This window comes from Brassica oleracea, chromosome C3 (assembly GCF_000695525.1).
Source record: "Brassica oleracea var. oleracea cultivar TO1000 chromosome C3, BOL, whole genome shotgun sequence".
NCBI classification, from domain to species: domain Eukaryota; kingdom Viridiplantae; phylum Streptophyta; class Magnoliopsida; order Brassicales; family Brassicaceae; genus Brassica; species Brassica oleracea.
In genome coordinates, this window is record NC_027750.1 from 18,063,710 (window position 1) to 18,081,468 (window position 17,759).

The 17,759-nt window shown below is 31.2% G+C and overlaps 3 protein-coding genes across 3 annotated transcripts; 1 reads left to right on the forward strand and 2 right to left on the reverse strand.

Annotated features, from left to right (window-relative positions):
• Nucleotides 1–6,031: 6,031 nt before the first annotated feature.
• On the reverse strand, nucleotides 6,032–9,275 carry LOC106329557 (pentatricopeptide repeat-containing protein At4g08210). Its single transcript, XM_013768243.1, has one exon. The coding sequence runs from the start codon at nucleotides 8,187–8,189 to the stop codon at nucleotides 6,129–6,131; it is 2,061 nt and encodes a 686-aa protein (XP_013623697.1). The 5' UTR covers nucleotides 8,190–9,275; the 3' UTR covers nucleotides 6,032–6,128.
• Nucleotides 9,276–10,516: 1,241 nt separating this feature from the next.
• LOC106332152 (glycine-rich selenoprotein) lies at nucleotides 10,517–11,813 on the reverse strand. Its single transcript, XM_013770620.1, has 4 exons — nucleotides 11,704–11,813; nucleotides 11,183–11,286; nucleotides 10,936–11,116; nucleotides 10,517–10,791 (listed from the first exon to the last, which is right to left on the reverse strand). The coding sequence occupies exons 1-4, from the start codon at nucleotides 11,720–11,722 to the stop codon at nucleotides 10,757–10,759; spliced, it is 339 nt and encodes a 112-aa protein (XP_013626074.1). The 5' UTR covers nucleotides 11,723–11,813; the 3' UTR covers nucleotides 10,517–10,756.
• A 3,335-nt stretch (nucleotides 11,814–15,148) lies between these two features.
• On the forward strand, nucleotides 15,149–16,441 carry LOC106332234. Its single transcript, XM_013770710.1, has 3 exons — nucleotides 15,149–15,446; nucleotides 15,703–15,771; nucleotides 16,133–16,441. Exons 1-3 carry the CDS (start codon nucleotides 15,291–15,293, stop codon nucleotides 16,304–16,306), a joined length of 399 nt encoding a protein of 132 aa, XP_013626164.1. The 5' UTR covers nucleotides 15,149–15,290; the 3' UTR covers nucleotides 16,307–16,441.
• Nucleotides 16,442–17,759: the final 1,318 nt, after the last annotated feature.

Here is a 17,759-nt window from a genome sequence, read left to right on the forward strand (position 1 = left end):
ACCTTTTGAAAACTCATTTTGTTGCTTAAAGTTCTTATCTTATTTGAATTTTTATCTCTATTTTGAAGCCATTTGAATGCTTTTGAATATGCATGTTTTCAGATATGAGCCAAACCATGAAATACTTCAAGGGAAGACTTCTAACATATAATGCACTAGAAGACAATGGAGTTTTCTCCAATGTCTCCTCTTTTAACAGATCTGAGCGTTTTAGTAAGTCTCCATGTCTGACTTTTCTTCATTTGGTAACTTCTTGTTGCTTAAAACTCTTACTTTTTTTTCCAAATCTGGAGCTATCAAAGTGGAGGAGTTGTTAGATCATCTAGTATACAGATCTGAATGTGTTGAAGTTGATGGAAGTTCAAGTTTGAGGTAGACTTCATGGAAGACTTCATGGAAGACTTCCCGGAAGACTTCCACGAAATCTTCTAGGAAGAATTCATGCATGCGAAGTCTTCCTGGAAGACTGAACATGAGAACTATCAAAGTTTATGATGTGTACAACAAGTGGAGTCCAGACTTATCTATGTGGAGGAATGATCTCTAACTCCAAGTGTAATAGTTTGTTCTGCGATTTGTAAGTGTACTCTTTTAGTAGTGAATTCTTTTGTAAATTTGAAGAGATGTTAATGAAAAGTTGGTAAATATGTTCATGTGTACAATATTATCGTGCCAAAAATACTTGACATTATTGAAGTTATATACAAATTCAATAGCAAAACACAATAACACAAAAATTTAGTCAAATTTACTAAAACTAAGGGAGAAGACTTCTCAAAAAACATAATTAAATTCACAAAAGATCAAAAATTACAAAAGTGAAGAACATATAACACTTTTACTAGAAGTCTTCTAGGAAGTTTTCAGAAGACTTCTAGGAAGCCTTAGAAGACTTCTGGGAAGCCTCAAAAGACTTATGGGAAGTCATCTCCGAAAACTTAAATTTTAAGCGGGGATTTTCAATACAAGCGAAAAATTTAAGCGAAAAATTAAAATTTAAGCGGAAAACACAAATTTTAAATGGAAATTGAAATTTTAAATTTCATGAAAGTTAAAAAGTATATCTTATGATCTAAAAAGACACACTAAACCATATGATTTGATATTCTTGAAGTTATTTAACAGTTTGAAAGTTAAAAAAACATATCTTAAAGTTACTTAACAAGTTTAAAAAAACTAACGTAGAAGACTTCCACGGAAGTCTTCCCAAGAAGACTTCCATGAAGTCTTCCATTTAGGTCATTTTTGCAATTGAAAATTTATAAATGAAGACTTGAGTAGACTTCAAAATGTAAATATTGGCTTACTTTTGTTTTTGAAAAACTCTCAAAATTACCAGAGAAGACTTCTCGGTAAGTCGTCTACGATAAACATGTTAGTTTTGCAATTGGCCTAATTGTGTCAGAAATTTGATTTTTTGTAGAAGACTTACAAAGAAATCTTCCGGCAGAAGACTTCCAAGAAATCTTCCAATCTCTCGGTTGATGTCTTCTCACTGTCGCTGAAAGTCGTCTCAGGTTACTCTTTGCAATTCAAAAATGAAACTTAAATATTTAATTTAACTAGAAGACTTACACGGAAGTTTTCTGGGATAACCAAAAGTTTGACCACAATCTCGGAATTAAATTCTGGAAGACTTTTGTGTAAGTCTTCTGTCGGAAGACTTATATGAAAGTCGTCTAATTAAAATTAAAATTAAATATTTGAGTTTTATTTTTCAACTGCAAAGGTAACCTGAGACGACTTTCACTGACAGTGAGAAGACTTCCACCGACAGTGAGAAGACTTTCACCGACAGCTGAGAAGACTTTCTTGGAAGTCTTCTGTTGAAAAACTTCTCGGGAAGTCTTATGGAAAATGTCAAATTTCTGACACAATTCGATCAATTGCGAAAATAACTTGTTTATCCGATAAGAATTCCTGGTAAGTCTTCTCTGGAATATTTGAATTTTGTTTGTTAACAAAGAAAAGTTAGAAGACTTTGAGAAGTTGTCTCTAAAAATCACACAATAAGTCAATTGCAAAACTAAACTTTGCATTGACCAAAGTCTTCTCGTTGGAAAAGACTTATATAAAAGTCTTCTAGCAAACAGATCTGAAAAAAATAAAAAATCATTCTTAGATCTAATGAGGTTCATGTTTAACTTTTCCAATTACACATGAGTTTTTAATGAAAGTTACCCACCGTTCTTGACCAATAATCATGAATTTGAGTAACTCTAAAAAGCCTATAAATTTTGAAATAAAAAAGTTGGAATTTTAGGATTAAATAAGAGAGGAAGTGGAAGGAAAATGGTTTGTGTGTGTAATAAATAAGAATATGAAGATGTAGATGTTGATTTTAGGTGCATTTAGAGCTTGAAATTGGTTGTTCATGGTGGTTGGTGTATTGATGACAATGACAATATTGTAAATAATAGAGAAAGATGAGGTTGATTGAGTAAAACAAACATTTTTGAAAAAAAAATGTAATGGTATTTTCGTGAATAATCCGAACATCTGGGGTGAATAGAACAAATGAAAATTCCAAAAAAAAATCATGGGTTATTTTGTGTTTGACTTTGAGTTTTGATTCATATTTGCCAAAATACCATATTTAGTTTATGATTTTAATGATTAATATTATATTCATGTTTAGTATTATGATCTTTTTGGATTGTTAATAATTATATACTAACAATAGATATTAAAAAATTCTACTTATAATTTATCTTATAATTAGTTTATGATTCTAATGGTTAATATTATAGCTATGTTTTCTGATTCTTATCAGAAATATTGATCCAAATTCAGATCATTAAAACATTAATATTATAATTTGGCTTATCTTATATTTAATTTATGATTCTAATGGTTAATGTTATATTCAGGTTCTCTGATTCTTACTAAAAATATTGATTTTAAAACAGATTATTTTAATATTAGATTTAATATTAAAGTTAAAGCATCATTGAAATATATGTCGGAGACTATAAATTGAATACTTATGCTAAATATTTTATATATTTTAAATATAAATAATCATATTCGTAAATAAGTTAAGTTGTATTTATACGTGAAAAACATCAAATTAGTTTTTAATCCAAAAATCACAAATATTTAAAATAATACATTTCAACCAAAATAGTAAATAATATATAAACAACAAATTAAAAGTTAACCTAAACTATTTAAAAAATATTAAATAACATAAAAATCTTCTACTTGACTTGTTCTTCCACGTGCACTTCTTCTTTACTTTTCCTCGACTCTTCTTGTCGACATTTTCTTCTTCGTTCTTTTTTGGCTTCCGTGCTTCTTCCTTTTTGGTACTTCTCTTGATTCCACTCTTTACGTGGTAGGTTTTAATAGAGGTGGCAAAAAAAACCGAACCGAACCAGGTCAAACCGAACCAACCTAACCGAAACCGACTCAAACCGAACCAAAGTCTATTTCAAACTATTCGGTTGAAGATTTTCTCAACCCGAATAGTTCAGTTTTAAACCGAACCGAACAAAGAAACCGATGTGTTTTTGTAATTATTTAAATTAAAAATATTAGTAATACCAATATACTAAATTATAATACCATACCACATATTTTTCATTTTCATTTATTAACATATATTCTTTTAACCGAATATGTAATCATTAAATATTTTATTTAAAAAATAGAAAAGTCGGGTATCTTTATATTCTTATATATGTAAACATGGATGTTAAATTTAAACCTAAAATCTAAAATTTAAAGCAAATTTATTAAAAACAAAAGTTCTTCTCCACAACATCACATGGAAGAGGATTCATTGCAAGTTTTTTAATAATGATATAAGAGACATTACTAATGATGTTGATTTTTATTTTTTTTAGTTAACTTTCATTTGTTTTAATTCTTATATATCTTTTGTGACTTTTTAAAGGTTTTTGTTTCATTTTGATATTGAATTTAGTTCACATAGTTTATGTTTATATAATTTATGCTTTAAAACATAATTTCTCTTAAAAAAATTAAACTAAGAAAAACCTAAATAAACTGATCTAAAAAATAAATCCAACCGAACCGAATACAAACCGAACCGAATACAAACCGAACCGAATACAAACCGAACCAAATATAAACCGAACCGAACACAAACCTAACTGAACCAAACCAAACCAAACTAACAATGGTTTATTTCAATTGGAAAAATACTAGAACCGAACTAACCGAACCGAACCGAACCCGAATCGAACCGAGAAAATAACCAAAGTGCCCACCCCTAGGTTTTAATTAAGTAAATAATATATAACCAACAATGGTTTCCATCGGTCAGCTTCATGGTCTTAAGCAACCCATTGGTTCTTAACACATTCAGTAAGAACAAACAACCAACTCCCTGATCATCCATTTCTGCGGTAGCAAAAATCAATTTAATCACTACTATTCCCTGAAGATAACAAAACTGTTCACTGCAAAGCAAACTTGAGTATTAATTATATCTAAATAGGAACCTACATGCTCTAACTTTTTTTTTTTTTTGTCATCAACGTATACAGACTCTGTAAACTAAACCGGGAGATATTCATCTATGTGAACGACGAAAAATAACTGCTTCCTGACACTACGTGCTAGGCTATCCGCCTTTGTATTTTGCGTTCTTGGTACATGGGCGATTTCTGATCGGAGGAAAATTTTTTTCATGGCTTTAATATCTTCCAAATAACTTGCAAAAGCTGGTCATTCTTCTGGTTCCGAAACCATCTTCACCAATTGAGAACAATCCGTTGCAAACGTAACTTGAAATTGACGTAAATTCCTCATACATTCTATTGCCCAGAGTAGTGCTTCCATCTCCGCATGGAGAAGAGAGAGACTAGCCCGAACATTCCTCGCCTCCATCAGCTCATCAAAACCTTCTAAAATACTGAACCAACCCTGTCCGGAAAAAATATCATTCTCTTTCCAGGAACCATATGTGAAACACCATTTACCTGGAATTAACAGTAATGACGTAACCTCTACCTGTAATACTGTCCTCTGTTCATTTGCTATCGCTTCGGTCCAAAGTGTTGTTTCTGTTTCATTTGCTACCTACATGCTCTAACTTAAGAAAGTAATATAGAGGGATCAAGACACCTCCAGACATGTAGCGATCTTAGAAATACCTAAACTCGGTTAACTTATTAATATACAAACGTTGGCAAACAAAAAATATTAGTAGACAAACTGACTTCACACTATGAAAGAAGTTCTAGACTTATACTACCTGACCTATTTAGGTTTCTTACACAGTGACTAAAAGGTCCATAGAAAACATCTCTTATATATATTTTGAAAAGCATTACAACTTATAAGTTATAACATGTTCACTAAAATGATTCTATTCTTAGAGAAATTGATGGTTCATCTAAACATATAATATACTTTCATTAAGTAGTCATTAAATTAATTATTAATATGTAAAAAAATATTCTTCATTTTATTTTTTAAATACAAGCTGCAAAATTATCTAATGTTACTAAAATATATGAAACTAATCATTATGAACAATAAAGAGATAACAATTTGTATTTTTCTATCATTTTTGTTTAATTTTATATTATTCAAATAAATTAAACAATTACACTAACTATAGAATAAAATTTTATATTTTTTCGTATATGTTACATTTAAAATTTGTAAAACGACTATAAATTACTAAAATTGTTATAACTATCACTTTGAAAAAAATTTGATCAGTGGTTTAAACTTTTATTATAGGAAAATACATGTAACATTAAAACCATATGAGTATGAAGTGTATATATATATATATATATATATATATATATATTTAATATTGTTTTAATTAAACTATATACCATATAAAATATATAAAATATTTTAATTTCAAAGTTTTAGAAATATTTATTATATTTGAAGTGATAAAATTTGAATATTTTTACAATTTTAATTTGATCAAATCAATAAAATATATTCTATATATCTTTTGTTATTATTTAAAAAAATATTTTAATAAGAATTTAGGTATTTAAAAAATATTTTATGAAATATTTCAAGTGTAATCCGCAACGGTATTTTCAATTGTCATTATCATGTCCAAACACATACACGTACATAAGATGAAGCTCCCTGTGGATAATAAATGAAACATCAATTCACACATTGCTTCAGGCAATATCAATCCAGCTCAAGCCAGATTCTTTTGTCCCTAACTTCTTAGCAGCTTCTCTCACTTCACCTAACCGATCCCACATTCCCATAGCTGCATAAACGTTCGAAATACATGTATAAACCGACGGATCTTCTGAAAAACTATTAAGCAGTTTCTCAGCTATTACAGTGACCAGTTCAGCATTCTTGTGAGTTCCACAAGCAGTGAGCAGAGACATCCATATCGTTTTATCCGGCTCAAACGGCATTCCCTTTATGATCTCCTCTGCCTCTTGGAACCTCCCCGCTTGACCAAGAAGATCAACCACGCAATAATAATGCTCTACGCACGGTTCAAGACCATACTCAGATCTCATCGATTCGAGTATGAATCTCGCTTCTTCAAGCATCCCAGAATGTCGACAAGCAGAGACAACCCCGTAAAAAGTTACCTCATTTGGTTCAACTCCAGAATCAATCATCTCGCGGAAATACCGAATCGCTTCTTTGGCTCGTCCGTTTTGTCCGCAACCAACAATTATCCCTGTCCAAGACACGACATCTCTTTCCAACATACCGTCAAACAACACAACACCATTGTCTATCTCGCCACATTTCACATACATATCTATTAGTCCTGTCGCTGTGACTGGTTCTGACTCGTAACCTTTCTTTACACACAGCCCATGAACCTGTTTTCCCCATCCAAGAGACGCTAAACTTGAACAGGCTTTGAGAATACTCGAGATGACGAACTGGTCAGCATCGAGTCCCAGTTTGATTAACTCTCCAAACAGATCAAACGCTAAAGAGTAGAAACCTGCTTTCACACAGCCTCTTATCAGGCCAGAGAAAGCAATGATATCTTTATTTGAAAGCCTATGAAACAGTCTATGCGCATCTTGGACATTCCCTACGTTTGCGTGTAGATCAACAAGAATGCTTCCTACTATGTAATCCAACTCATAACCACTGATTACAACTAAACCATGCACCTGAAGCCCGAGTCTCAAGTTGATTAGGTTGGTGCATATCTTTAACGCACCACTTAGAGTGTAGGAATCAAAACTCAACCCTGATTGATACATCTGCAAAAGCATCCTTAACGCCGCTTCATTCTCGTCGTTAATCAAAAATCCAGAGAGCATAGAGTTCGAAACAGCAACAGTATTATGAAGTTTTGCCTGACGAAATAGATCAACTGCATCACTTAGAGAACAGCAGTTCGAGTACATATCGATAAGGGCAGAGCGTACGAAGGAGCTAGACTGCAAACCCGACTTTAGGACACAACAATGCAGCTGTTTCCCCATTGTTAATAAGCCACCAAAGCTGCAAGCTTTAAGACCACATGGTAAAGCAAAACCATCTAGCTTGAGTCCTTCTCTGTGCATCATAACTAGAAACTCCAACGCACGAGGACTACCTTTATCGACAAACCCAGAGATTAAACAGTTCCAAGACACAGCATTTGGCTGCGGAATCCGATGAAACAAACGAACCGCTTCGTCAACCAAACCTTCTTTACAGTAACCAGAAAGGAGAGTGTTCCACGAAGTTAAATTAGGCTGTGAAATCTCAGAAAAAGCTTTATTAGCTTCCCTAAGTCTCCTGTTCTTAACATACATATCCAAAACACCATTCATCAAAACAACATCACCTTTCATGTTCTCTTCACCAATTCTTTCGTGGATCAAACGGCCCAGCTGAAGATCACCCACTAACCCACAAGCTTTCAAAACTGCAGAAAACAAAAACTCGTTGGGAGCTTCTGATTCCGAATCTAACATGCTTCTGTATAGTTCGATAGCCTTGTTTGGTTTGCCATCGCTTGTATACCCAGAGACCATCGTCGTCCAAGTGACGATGTTTCTCTCAGTCATTTCATCGAACACTTTATGTGCATCAACGAACGACTTACATTCCAGATGCATCGAGATCAGGTTGTTTGCAAGGAAAACGTTATTGGAGATACCTTGTTTAATTAGCTGAGCTTGAATATATTCCCCACGCTTAAAAGCTTGCAGCTTCCCGCAATGGCGTAACCTTGCTGCTATAAGCTTCAAGTCCATTGCCATTTTTAGTAAATGACTCAGCTAATAGTACGAATCTCTCTTATTATTTTGTTACGAATTCCATAAACGTATTAAACTTGGACAAAGCTTATAGGAAGTGATAACTGCTCTTGTCAGAAGTTGCAAGACTGGGCGGGCAGCAACATTACGCTATGATGTAAACGGAAGGTGGTTCATTTGGGAAAATTAGAACGGAAGGAAGACAAACATCTCTGTAACGTATTATTTTCTTAGAGCAATCTGTTAATCTAATTTTTTTTTTTTTTATCTCAGTTTCAACTTTTCATGAGCCAACAAGGGAATGCATGATTTTCACCACTCAAGTAATTCAACCACAATTATAAACTGAATAATCTAGTATCACCTAGAATCACACATTTGGATCGTACGCTACCCAACATGAAACTCAGATGTAATTCCACCCCACTGAAATCATAGTTTCCTTACGACTGAAGAAAAGCAACCTCTTAACCTCCTAATTAGACCAAACAAGATCGCAGCATTGAGAGCCCGAGAGTGACGGATTGTAAGACCAGTTCCTCGAACAGCCATTGCATTGGGCTCCAAATGTTTGGATTGACAAATCCAGTCAATGCATCCTCACCTTGCGGCGCAACACTGGTGAAAGACCATCACTTCTGGGATCAAGTGTCTGCTCCTTAGCCAAAATGACGGAATGAGCCTGTACTGAAAAGTCAGACATTGGTGACCACACTGCAACCAGAACAGCAAACCTAATTTCTAATGGCGTGAAACTACACCGCCGGCTCCGCCCTTTACACCATCGCCAGCACTGGGATATGGAGAGCCACCATGTACCCGCTGCAGGTTTCACCCCTCCATCTTCCACCGATGTGTGTGCACAATTACTTGCTACTCGGCTTGTATTTGCTACTTGATTTGTGCTTGTTTCTTAAATTCAAGTACTCGTCTTGATCAAGTCGTTTATCTCAATTACTTGCAAAGACATGACAAGTATCAAGTACTAAAATAAAATAAAAAACTTATTGGTGTTGTTTGTTTGTTACTCGTAACTTATTACCGTAGCTTATTATATCTTTTTACTTTTGTACCAAATCAATCTCTAAATTATAGTCGAATAATTTTTTTATAAGATAAATAAATTAAAAGTGATATATTTGTAGAAACATTTTAGAGATTTTATTTTATATTTATCATATATAGAGTTAAAGCATATGAAAAGTAAGAAAATACTTTTTTATTAAAACAAAATTTTGTTTAGCTTAAAATTATAACTAAATTTTTTTTTGAAACTCATATGCAAAGTTTAGTAGGTACAAATAAATAAATAATTTACAAATAATTATTAAATAATTTGTAAACTAGTTCAGAAATAAATAGTAATAAACCGGGGCAAGTAATTTGCAAGTATACCATTTTTAGCAAGTACTCGTTTTTAGTAAATCAAGTATAAGTCCAAATTTTTCTTACCGGAACAAGCCAAGTACCAAGTATACCAAAAATGGTAAGTAGTTGGTTTGTGCTCACCCAACCCACGACACACAACTCCTCTGTTTGTCATACCGTCACTCCCGGCGGTAGATCCATGGTGGATGAGGTCCCCCACTAATTCACGTGCCGCTGCCGTGAGAAAAGCACTAGAGATCTAGAAAAGGAAAATTGACACGGCGAGTCACATCAGCCCTAAAAGCCGATCTCCCTTGTTTAAGCCTCGCTAAGACTCACTCATTTAATACATAAGGGATAATGTGGTTTCTTTTCAAAAAAAGAATAAAAACATTGTTTGCAAGTTATTATAAGCATGCATAATTTCCGTGTATATACCAACATAGAATTGGGTACTATGATATAATAAATATATATATACTAGTTGGTATACTAAGATAGTTAGACCATAATTAACTCAGGTTTTTAGGATGATGTTCTTAGTTTTGGCTTTTAATTAAGAAAAGTTAATAACCAACTCTTAAATAAAAGATATAAGACAATGATTAACCCGGAGTTCTTGGAATGGAGTTCTTAGCGGAAGTTAAAAAATTGTTTCTTAACTTTTAACTAAAAAGATTAAAAACCAGTTTTTAAAGTCTTTATTTAAGAACCGGTTCTTAGTTTTTTTAGTTAAAAGTTAAGAAACAGTTTCTCAACTTCCGCTAAGAACTTCATCATAAGAACTCCGGATTAATCATGCTCGGTTCTTAGCCTAAAAATATTAAAAAAAACAAAAACAAAAAATATCAAATCATGAACTAAGAACCTCAAATTAAAAACCCGGATTAATCACGCTCTTAAATGACAAATTATTACATTACTTCTTAGATAACAGTATATATATATATATATATATAATTAAACGAGTTAATACATAAACTTTTCAATGGTTTCATCCCAATATGTAATTATGTTGCATGAAAAGTACGAACTAGTTAAGGCAAATTTCCAACTTTAAATGTTCCCAGTGACTAGATACAAAAAGCTTGATAAGATCACGGTATGTTGCTTTCTCAAACTCCAGAGCACCATTTCAACACTATATAAGTATATATATAGATCCCCTCATTTATTCTTGGGCGCTCTGTACAAACAAAGTCTCAGCCGCAGCACGAGCCACACGCCGGTAGAGAATCTGAAAAACAACAAATCAAAGTACCTCAGTTTTCAACATGAAGATCAAACTATCATCGCATTATAAACTACTAACCCATGATTCATGTGCAGTGTTTTCCATCAGTAAAAGAAGTAAATATCAAACTTGTTTCAGGTTACTTACTGTGGTCAGCTCCACGGATATCATTCAAGCCACGCACATTGTCGAGGCCCCCACGAGGAGGTCCAGGGCGTCCACCTCCACCTCCGCCACCACCACCTCCCCCTCCACCACCACCAGGTCGGCCACCATCCCACTTCTTGTTAGCTCCAGAGCCTTTCCTGTAGGAATCTGATTTCTCCATCTGGCCAACGTTTTGCTCTCGGGTAAGTCATAGCTTATTTAAAGGCAAGTAAAGGCAGAGTCTTACCGAGAACATGGTTATAAAGAAGACTTGTATCAGGTTGATGATTGACAAGAAGAAATCTTTGATCGTCCTTAGTCTCCATATTGATCGCTTAGCTTTAACAACACCTATAAATTATTCAAACTCAGACACAATTAATACTTTGACTATTGATATGTAGTATTGTAATACATCTCGGGTTAGTACAAATGTCAAAGGGATAAAAAAAATATAATTGCCATCTTCCATGAACCTATAAAGATGATGGATACACAAATCAACAAAGGCAATTAGAAGCCCTTTCAAAATTCATGATCAACCCAAGGACATGTAAGATATTATCCAAATTAGGATATATATAAAACAATTCCCACAGATATCAAAAAATCTACAGAAATCAAAGATCAATAAGGTTATTGATCAAGAATCGGTTCTTAGGGATAGGATTGAAACTTGTGATTTGGGATCAAAGACGAACAATCGGGCCTTATTAGTTTCCAAAAAAAAGAAGCGGAAACGAATCAGAGAGATCTGAAGTTCCCTACCTCCTTCGACGTATGCCATTGCTGTAATCTTCTGGCTTCTTCTTCTTCTTCTTCTTCTTCTTCCTCTTCCTCGACCGATATAAGAGCAATTTCAGGGAGGCGATTGGATTGTCTTTGCATCCTTACGCGTTCATTAGAAGTTTCGCGACGTCTACGTGGATGTGTCACGTGGCGAATCGTGATTGGAAGCTATGAATTGTTGATTGCATATATAATTAATTAATTATGAAAAAATCGCTTAAACCACTACATTTTTAATACTTACTTTAATAACATTTAAGTTAAATAAATAGACATTTGTAACTAATTTATACTTAGAGTTTAGATTTGAAAGATGAGAGTTCGGAAAATAAAATTTAAAATTAAATAAATATATAAATAAATACTTAAAAATTAAAATTAAAATTTTAAAATAGTTTCAAAAAGATTTTTCGAATTACAAAAGGAAATTTTGAACAAAAATAAATAAAAAAAACAAAAAAACTTTATAAAAAGTTCAAATTTTAAATTTTATGATTCAAAAACCATATAATATTTTTATTATTTATTTAAATAGTTTTTATATTTTTATATATATATATATAAGCAAAGTTAGAAGAGTCTTTTGCCTCTTTAATGAAAAACGTATTTGTAAAAATGTCACTTTGATGAAGGTGAATATGAATTATAGTACACTAAATAGGGTAAACTTGAAATTCTCCTATCATTTTGCAGTTTTTTTTTTTTTTTGTCATGAGACACTTCTTTTCTTAATTACACAAAAATATCATTTTAAAATTTCATTATAGTTTAAATCTTTTTTTTAAGTATCCTAAAATAGCATTAAAATGTTTTATCACAAATATAGCACATATATTCAAAATGACCAAAATAAGGTTCAATAAAAGAGTAATAAATATTTATACCTCTAGAGTTAACTAATCATAGACTTATAATTCATATTTGTGGGTGGGTTTGGGGGAGCTAGGGTGAGGTATAGGATTTAAAAATATATAACTAAAATTTAAATTTTAAAATAATGGTTTTCAAATATTTCTTTTTTTTAAATAATTTTTTTATTTCAAAATAAAAATTCAAAAAGAAAACAAAAATTTTGAAAAACAACATCGAAATAAAAAGTTTCCAATTAAATAAAGTTTTCTTCAAAAATATAATAAAATTTTATTTTTATTATTTATATTAACATATCTATAGAGTAAGAATATAATTGTTATTTATCTTTTTATGAAAATCCTATTAATTATTTTCCCCTTTATGTGTTCTTTTTGACAAAAAAAAATTATTTAGAGTCTTTTGGAGGATTTTTCCTTTTTGAAAATTAATATTAACTAATTATGAATTGATCTCATAAATAATTTTATTTATCTTAAATTTCATTGGTTACATATATTTAATTAATAAAAATATGAATGCATTTAATTCATTTTATTAATCAGTTAGAAAAGTGTCAAAGTGCCTGTCTTTACGAAACGAAGAAAATTTACTTTGAAGAATCCTGAAATCTAATTATTGAGTATTTAAAAATTCTACAAATTAATGCTCAATAAATTTATAGAAGCTAAATACTTGAATTGCTTCGAATTAGATATATTTAGAATAGGGATTTTTCAAAAATGACCCTAATCATGAATACACCAACTACCATAAACAACTCAATTCAAGCTCTAAATACCCTTAAAATCGACATCTACATCTTCTTATTCTCATTTTAATTATTATAAATATGAATTCATGATGGAGGATCACCAGTTCGCATGGATAATGTGGTAAATATGGAAAGAGAGAGATAATAAAATTTTCAGTAACTTGGATATGGATCCACGAGACACCTTTAAATTGGTTGAAACTGAATCAACCCTGTGGGGCGAGGCACAACTGTTGAATATACAGAGGGCAACACCAACTACACAGGTAGCAATGTTTTACATATGGCTTATGGAAGGAACATGATTGTCTATCCGGACAAGGTTGGTATATTACTTTGGAAAGCTTTGATGGACTGATGGGCGCACGAAACATCCGTGCTTGTCTTTTCTCTCTTCGTGCAGAGGTGAAAGCTTTAGTTTGGGCAATGGAGTGCATGCGGAATTTACGTCAAACATTTATCACATTTGCAACAGATTGTTCTCAATTGGTGAAGATGGTTTCGAAACCAGAAGAATGATCAGTTTTTACAAGTTATTTGGAAGATATCAAGATTCCTAGGGAAAGTTTTATAAGCTCAGAGATCATTCATGTATCAAAGACGCAAAATACTAAGGCGGACAGCCTCGCACGCAGTGCTAGGAGACAACCGTTTTTTGTTGTTCACATGGATACAGAGCATCCGACTTGGTTTACATAGTCTGTTTGAGTCTGTTTAAATTAACAACAAAAAAGTAAATAAATATGAATTCATGCGCTTTCAAAATTTTATCAGTTATTTTCTTTTATGCAACTTTCTACTGATCATCATTTATATTTTTTTAATATTTCTTTAAAAATCAACTATATAAGATTATTAGAATTATTACAAAAATATACATTTACATCTAAGATAAAAAAAAATGAACTAATGTGGTAAACAAAACCAACATGATTTGGTTTCATAAGAATAAAAATAACTATATTTGGATTCGAAGAAATATATGTCACTCAATATAACCACAAAATGAGTAACTGGACTAATCAAGTTTTTTTCAAATCCAAAATCAAAAGGAAAATAAAAATATTATTTTTTGTAGTAATGTTTTATTTATTTTTATACAAATAAATTACAATATTCTACAAATCATACTAATAAATAAAAATAAAATATTAGCTAATTGTTACCATTTATTTATTTTGTAAATATATATGCATGAAATTTTAAAACTTTATTGTTATATTTATTTATGTAGTTCTGAATCGATCAATACTTTAATTTATTTTTGTTTTTGATTTTTGAAACAATATATATAACATTATACATAATTTTACTAAAATATATTTACATATCTAAGAGAATAATCCATCTAAATGTAAAATAATAAAATTAATCAAAAGTTAATCTATTTAGAACAAAAAAAAATATGGTTGAATTTGGAAAAGTTAAAATATCTAATATAGTCAAATGAATTAGAAAGTACATATCTAATTAAAATAATATAATATCATTAATATAAAGTATACATATAAGTTATAAATAGTTTAAAACCGAAATCAAACTATCAATCAATTATTATTATATATTTATTTTGTAAGTAATTATATATTTATATTTATATCTGTGCACCAGTACTAAAGAATCACCTCGTATATGTATAAGGTACAAGAGTCTTCTGCTATATTTGTGAAAATATTAGTTTTTAGTGAAAGTAAATATGAACAATGGTACAATGCTGTAAACATGAAAATCTGCATTTTGATAATATAACGTTGATCTTGACAAAAAAAATATAAAAATAATAATAATATAACGTTGATACACACCGCATTGGAGTCGAACAATCCTAAAATGCCAAATAACCCTAAATCAGAAACCTCGAAGGCAAATTGAGAGTAACATTCGTGGTACGAAGATTCGCAAAATTCGAATTAAGAGGCTTTGCGATTTAATCTCGGAAGGGATGAAAGGAGTGGGAGGACCATTGCTTTCAATCGGAGATCTTCTTGCCGATCTCGTTGAAGAACCTGTTGTCTCAGCTCCACCAAATCCTGAGAATGCTTCCAAATTAGAGACTGATGCCATCTCTGAACCACTGGATCTAACCGGCCTCTTTCAGGTCATTCCTCTAATCGCTTATCGATTTAATGGTCTTTGTGAATCTCATTACTGCATCTTCATTGAGTTATGCTGCGATCTATAATGTTCTTTCATTGTTAGGGAAGAAGAGCTGTACTGTAATTATAGCCTAATCTATAAAACTGATGTATTCTTGAAATTGTACCGATTTGTTTTGTTGTTCTTATCGATGATAATGCTTTCAAGCCTCTTTTCTGCCGCAGATTATTTTTTAAAACAGCTGTTTTGTGTTTCAGGACAACTATGATAAACTCAACAGAGCGTTTGCTGGTTCTGATCACTCATGGACCTCTCTTACTCTGGAGGTGATTTATAAGGATTTACAATCAACATATTGACGTCTAGCGGTCTAGGTTAATTTCGATTACCATGTCTGTCCTTTTGTTTTCTAATAGTTTGGTATGGGAATCATCTTGCCTTTACAACTATCTCTTGTCTGATGTGATGGGAACATATATAATTTTTTCTGGTTATTGTCAATTCCAGTCTTTTGATGATATTGTCTTTAAAGATGGTTCTACCTTCCTATGGGTGTTTCCAATGTCTCATACATGGTTATGAGATTCTCTAGATACATTGTTTTTTTAGAATAGACAGATGAAATGTTTCCGTGTCGCTGGCTTGTATCTAAACTAATCGTTTGCTTGCTTGCCCTTCAATTTTCAGCTTTGCACTTCCTTAGAAACTGCAAACAAGTTGGTCCACGCCACCACCACAAATGCTAGATTCTTGACAGAGAAAGTGAGAGAACTCGAGAAAATAGTGAAACAGGGAGATTCAGCAGTGGCAGCTGCCAGATCAGCTCACGCTACGGTTAATCAGAAAGGTTTACCCTCTTAGGACAACATAACAGCATAAATTAGTGCTTTACCAAAGAACAAATCAACCTATTGGGTTTTGTTTAATCCTTTTACAAAATGTTATTTGCCTTGTGTCTAGAAGTATCCTGAATGATTTAACGATATGAATATACAATCTTATAACATTGTATGGAATTGCACGCATATAGTCAATGGGATTATTGGCAAAAGAAACCTATCACAGAGGTCGGGGGAATAAGTTCAGCTCTCTGTTTTAGTTTGCAATTTGTTAAGACTAATCAAAGTGGTCTGGAAATGGTGAAGGACGGCTGGGAGTTATTAAAATTTGTTTTTTTAAATGTTTTAAAATCATTGATCCTAACGCAAATCTCAATAATTCTTGGCGATATGCGCTTTCATAATGCATATAATATATATCATGCAGATTTTGAAAGATTCCATATTTTCAAGATCTAAAAAAAATAACCGAAATAATGGAACATTGAATAATAGAGGGTATGGTATCTATTCTTTAGTACGCAAATAAAAAACGAATAGTTAGATAAGTTTATAACATATTACTAAAATAAGATAGATCATATAATTGAAGTTATAACATGTATTTATGAGAAAAGGTATACCGACGAGTTTGGTCAATAAATAGAAAAATGAATTATAGCACAAATAGAATTTATAAGAAATCACTGATACATATTCTATAGTATATAGACTATATTAAGATATGCGCCTTGTACGGAATGAACATCGTATATAAATTATTTTTACATATTATATATTATTTTACATATTATAAAATATTAAATATATATTAAATATAAAAATTCAACAACTATTACGTATATTAACAAATTGATGTGAACACGTAAATAAATTGTATTAATCCAAACAAACACTTTTTTATTTTATATGGTCTATAATTAAATTTAAATGATATTAATATAGATGTAAACTATATTTTAATATGATATTTATTAAATAATTGTTTCTACTCATATTTTTTTGATCATTTGTATCTTTTTAAAACAAAGACTTTGAATCACTGATAACAAAAAAAATTCATTGTGTGATGTTTAATAATTTTTGTAATTTATAATATTTTAAAATTTTAAAACATACAAATACAAATACTATTATTTGTGTTAATAGTTTGAAATTTTAAATATTTATAAAAGATACATTTCATTTATAAAATAGAAGACATTTTAATATAGCTAAAAAATAAAAATAAAATCTGTTGGAATGATTGAAAATTACATGTGTTCTATTTTGAAAATTTTCTCTTTTTTTTTTAAAAAAAAGAAAATATTTAGTAAGGGTTTATTTGCTAAATAGCTAAAAAAAGTGAAATTAGATTTTTAGAAAGAGAGTAGAAAGAGATAGAAAGAGAAAGTAGGAGAGAGAGAGTGTTTTTAGTTAGCGAGTTTTTTTTTTTTTTTATGTCTATTGGAATTTCCCATTTAGTAATCTATTGT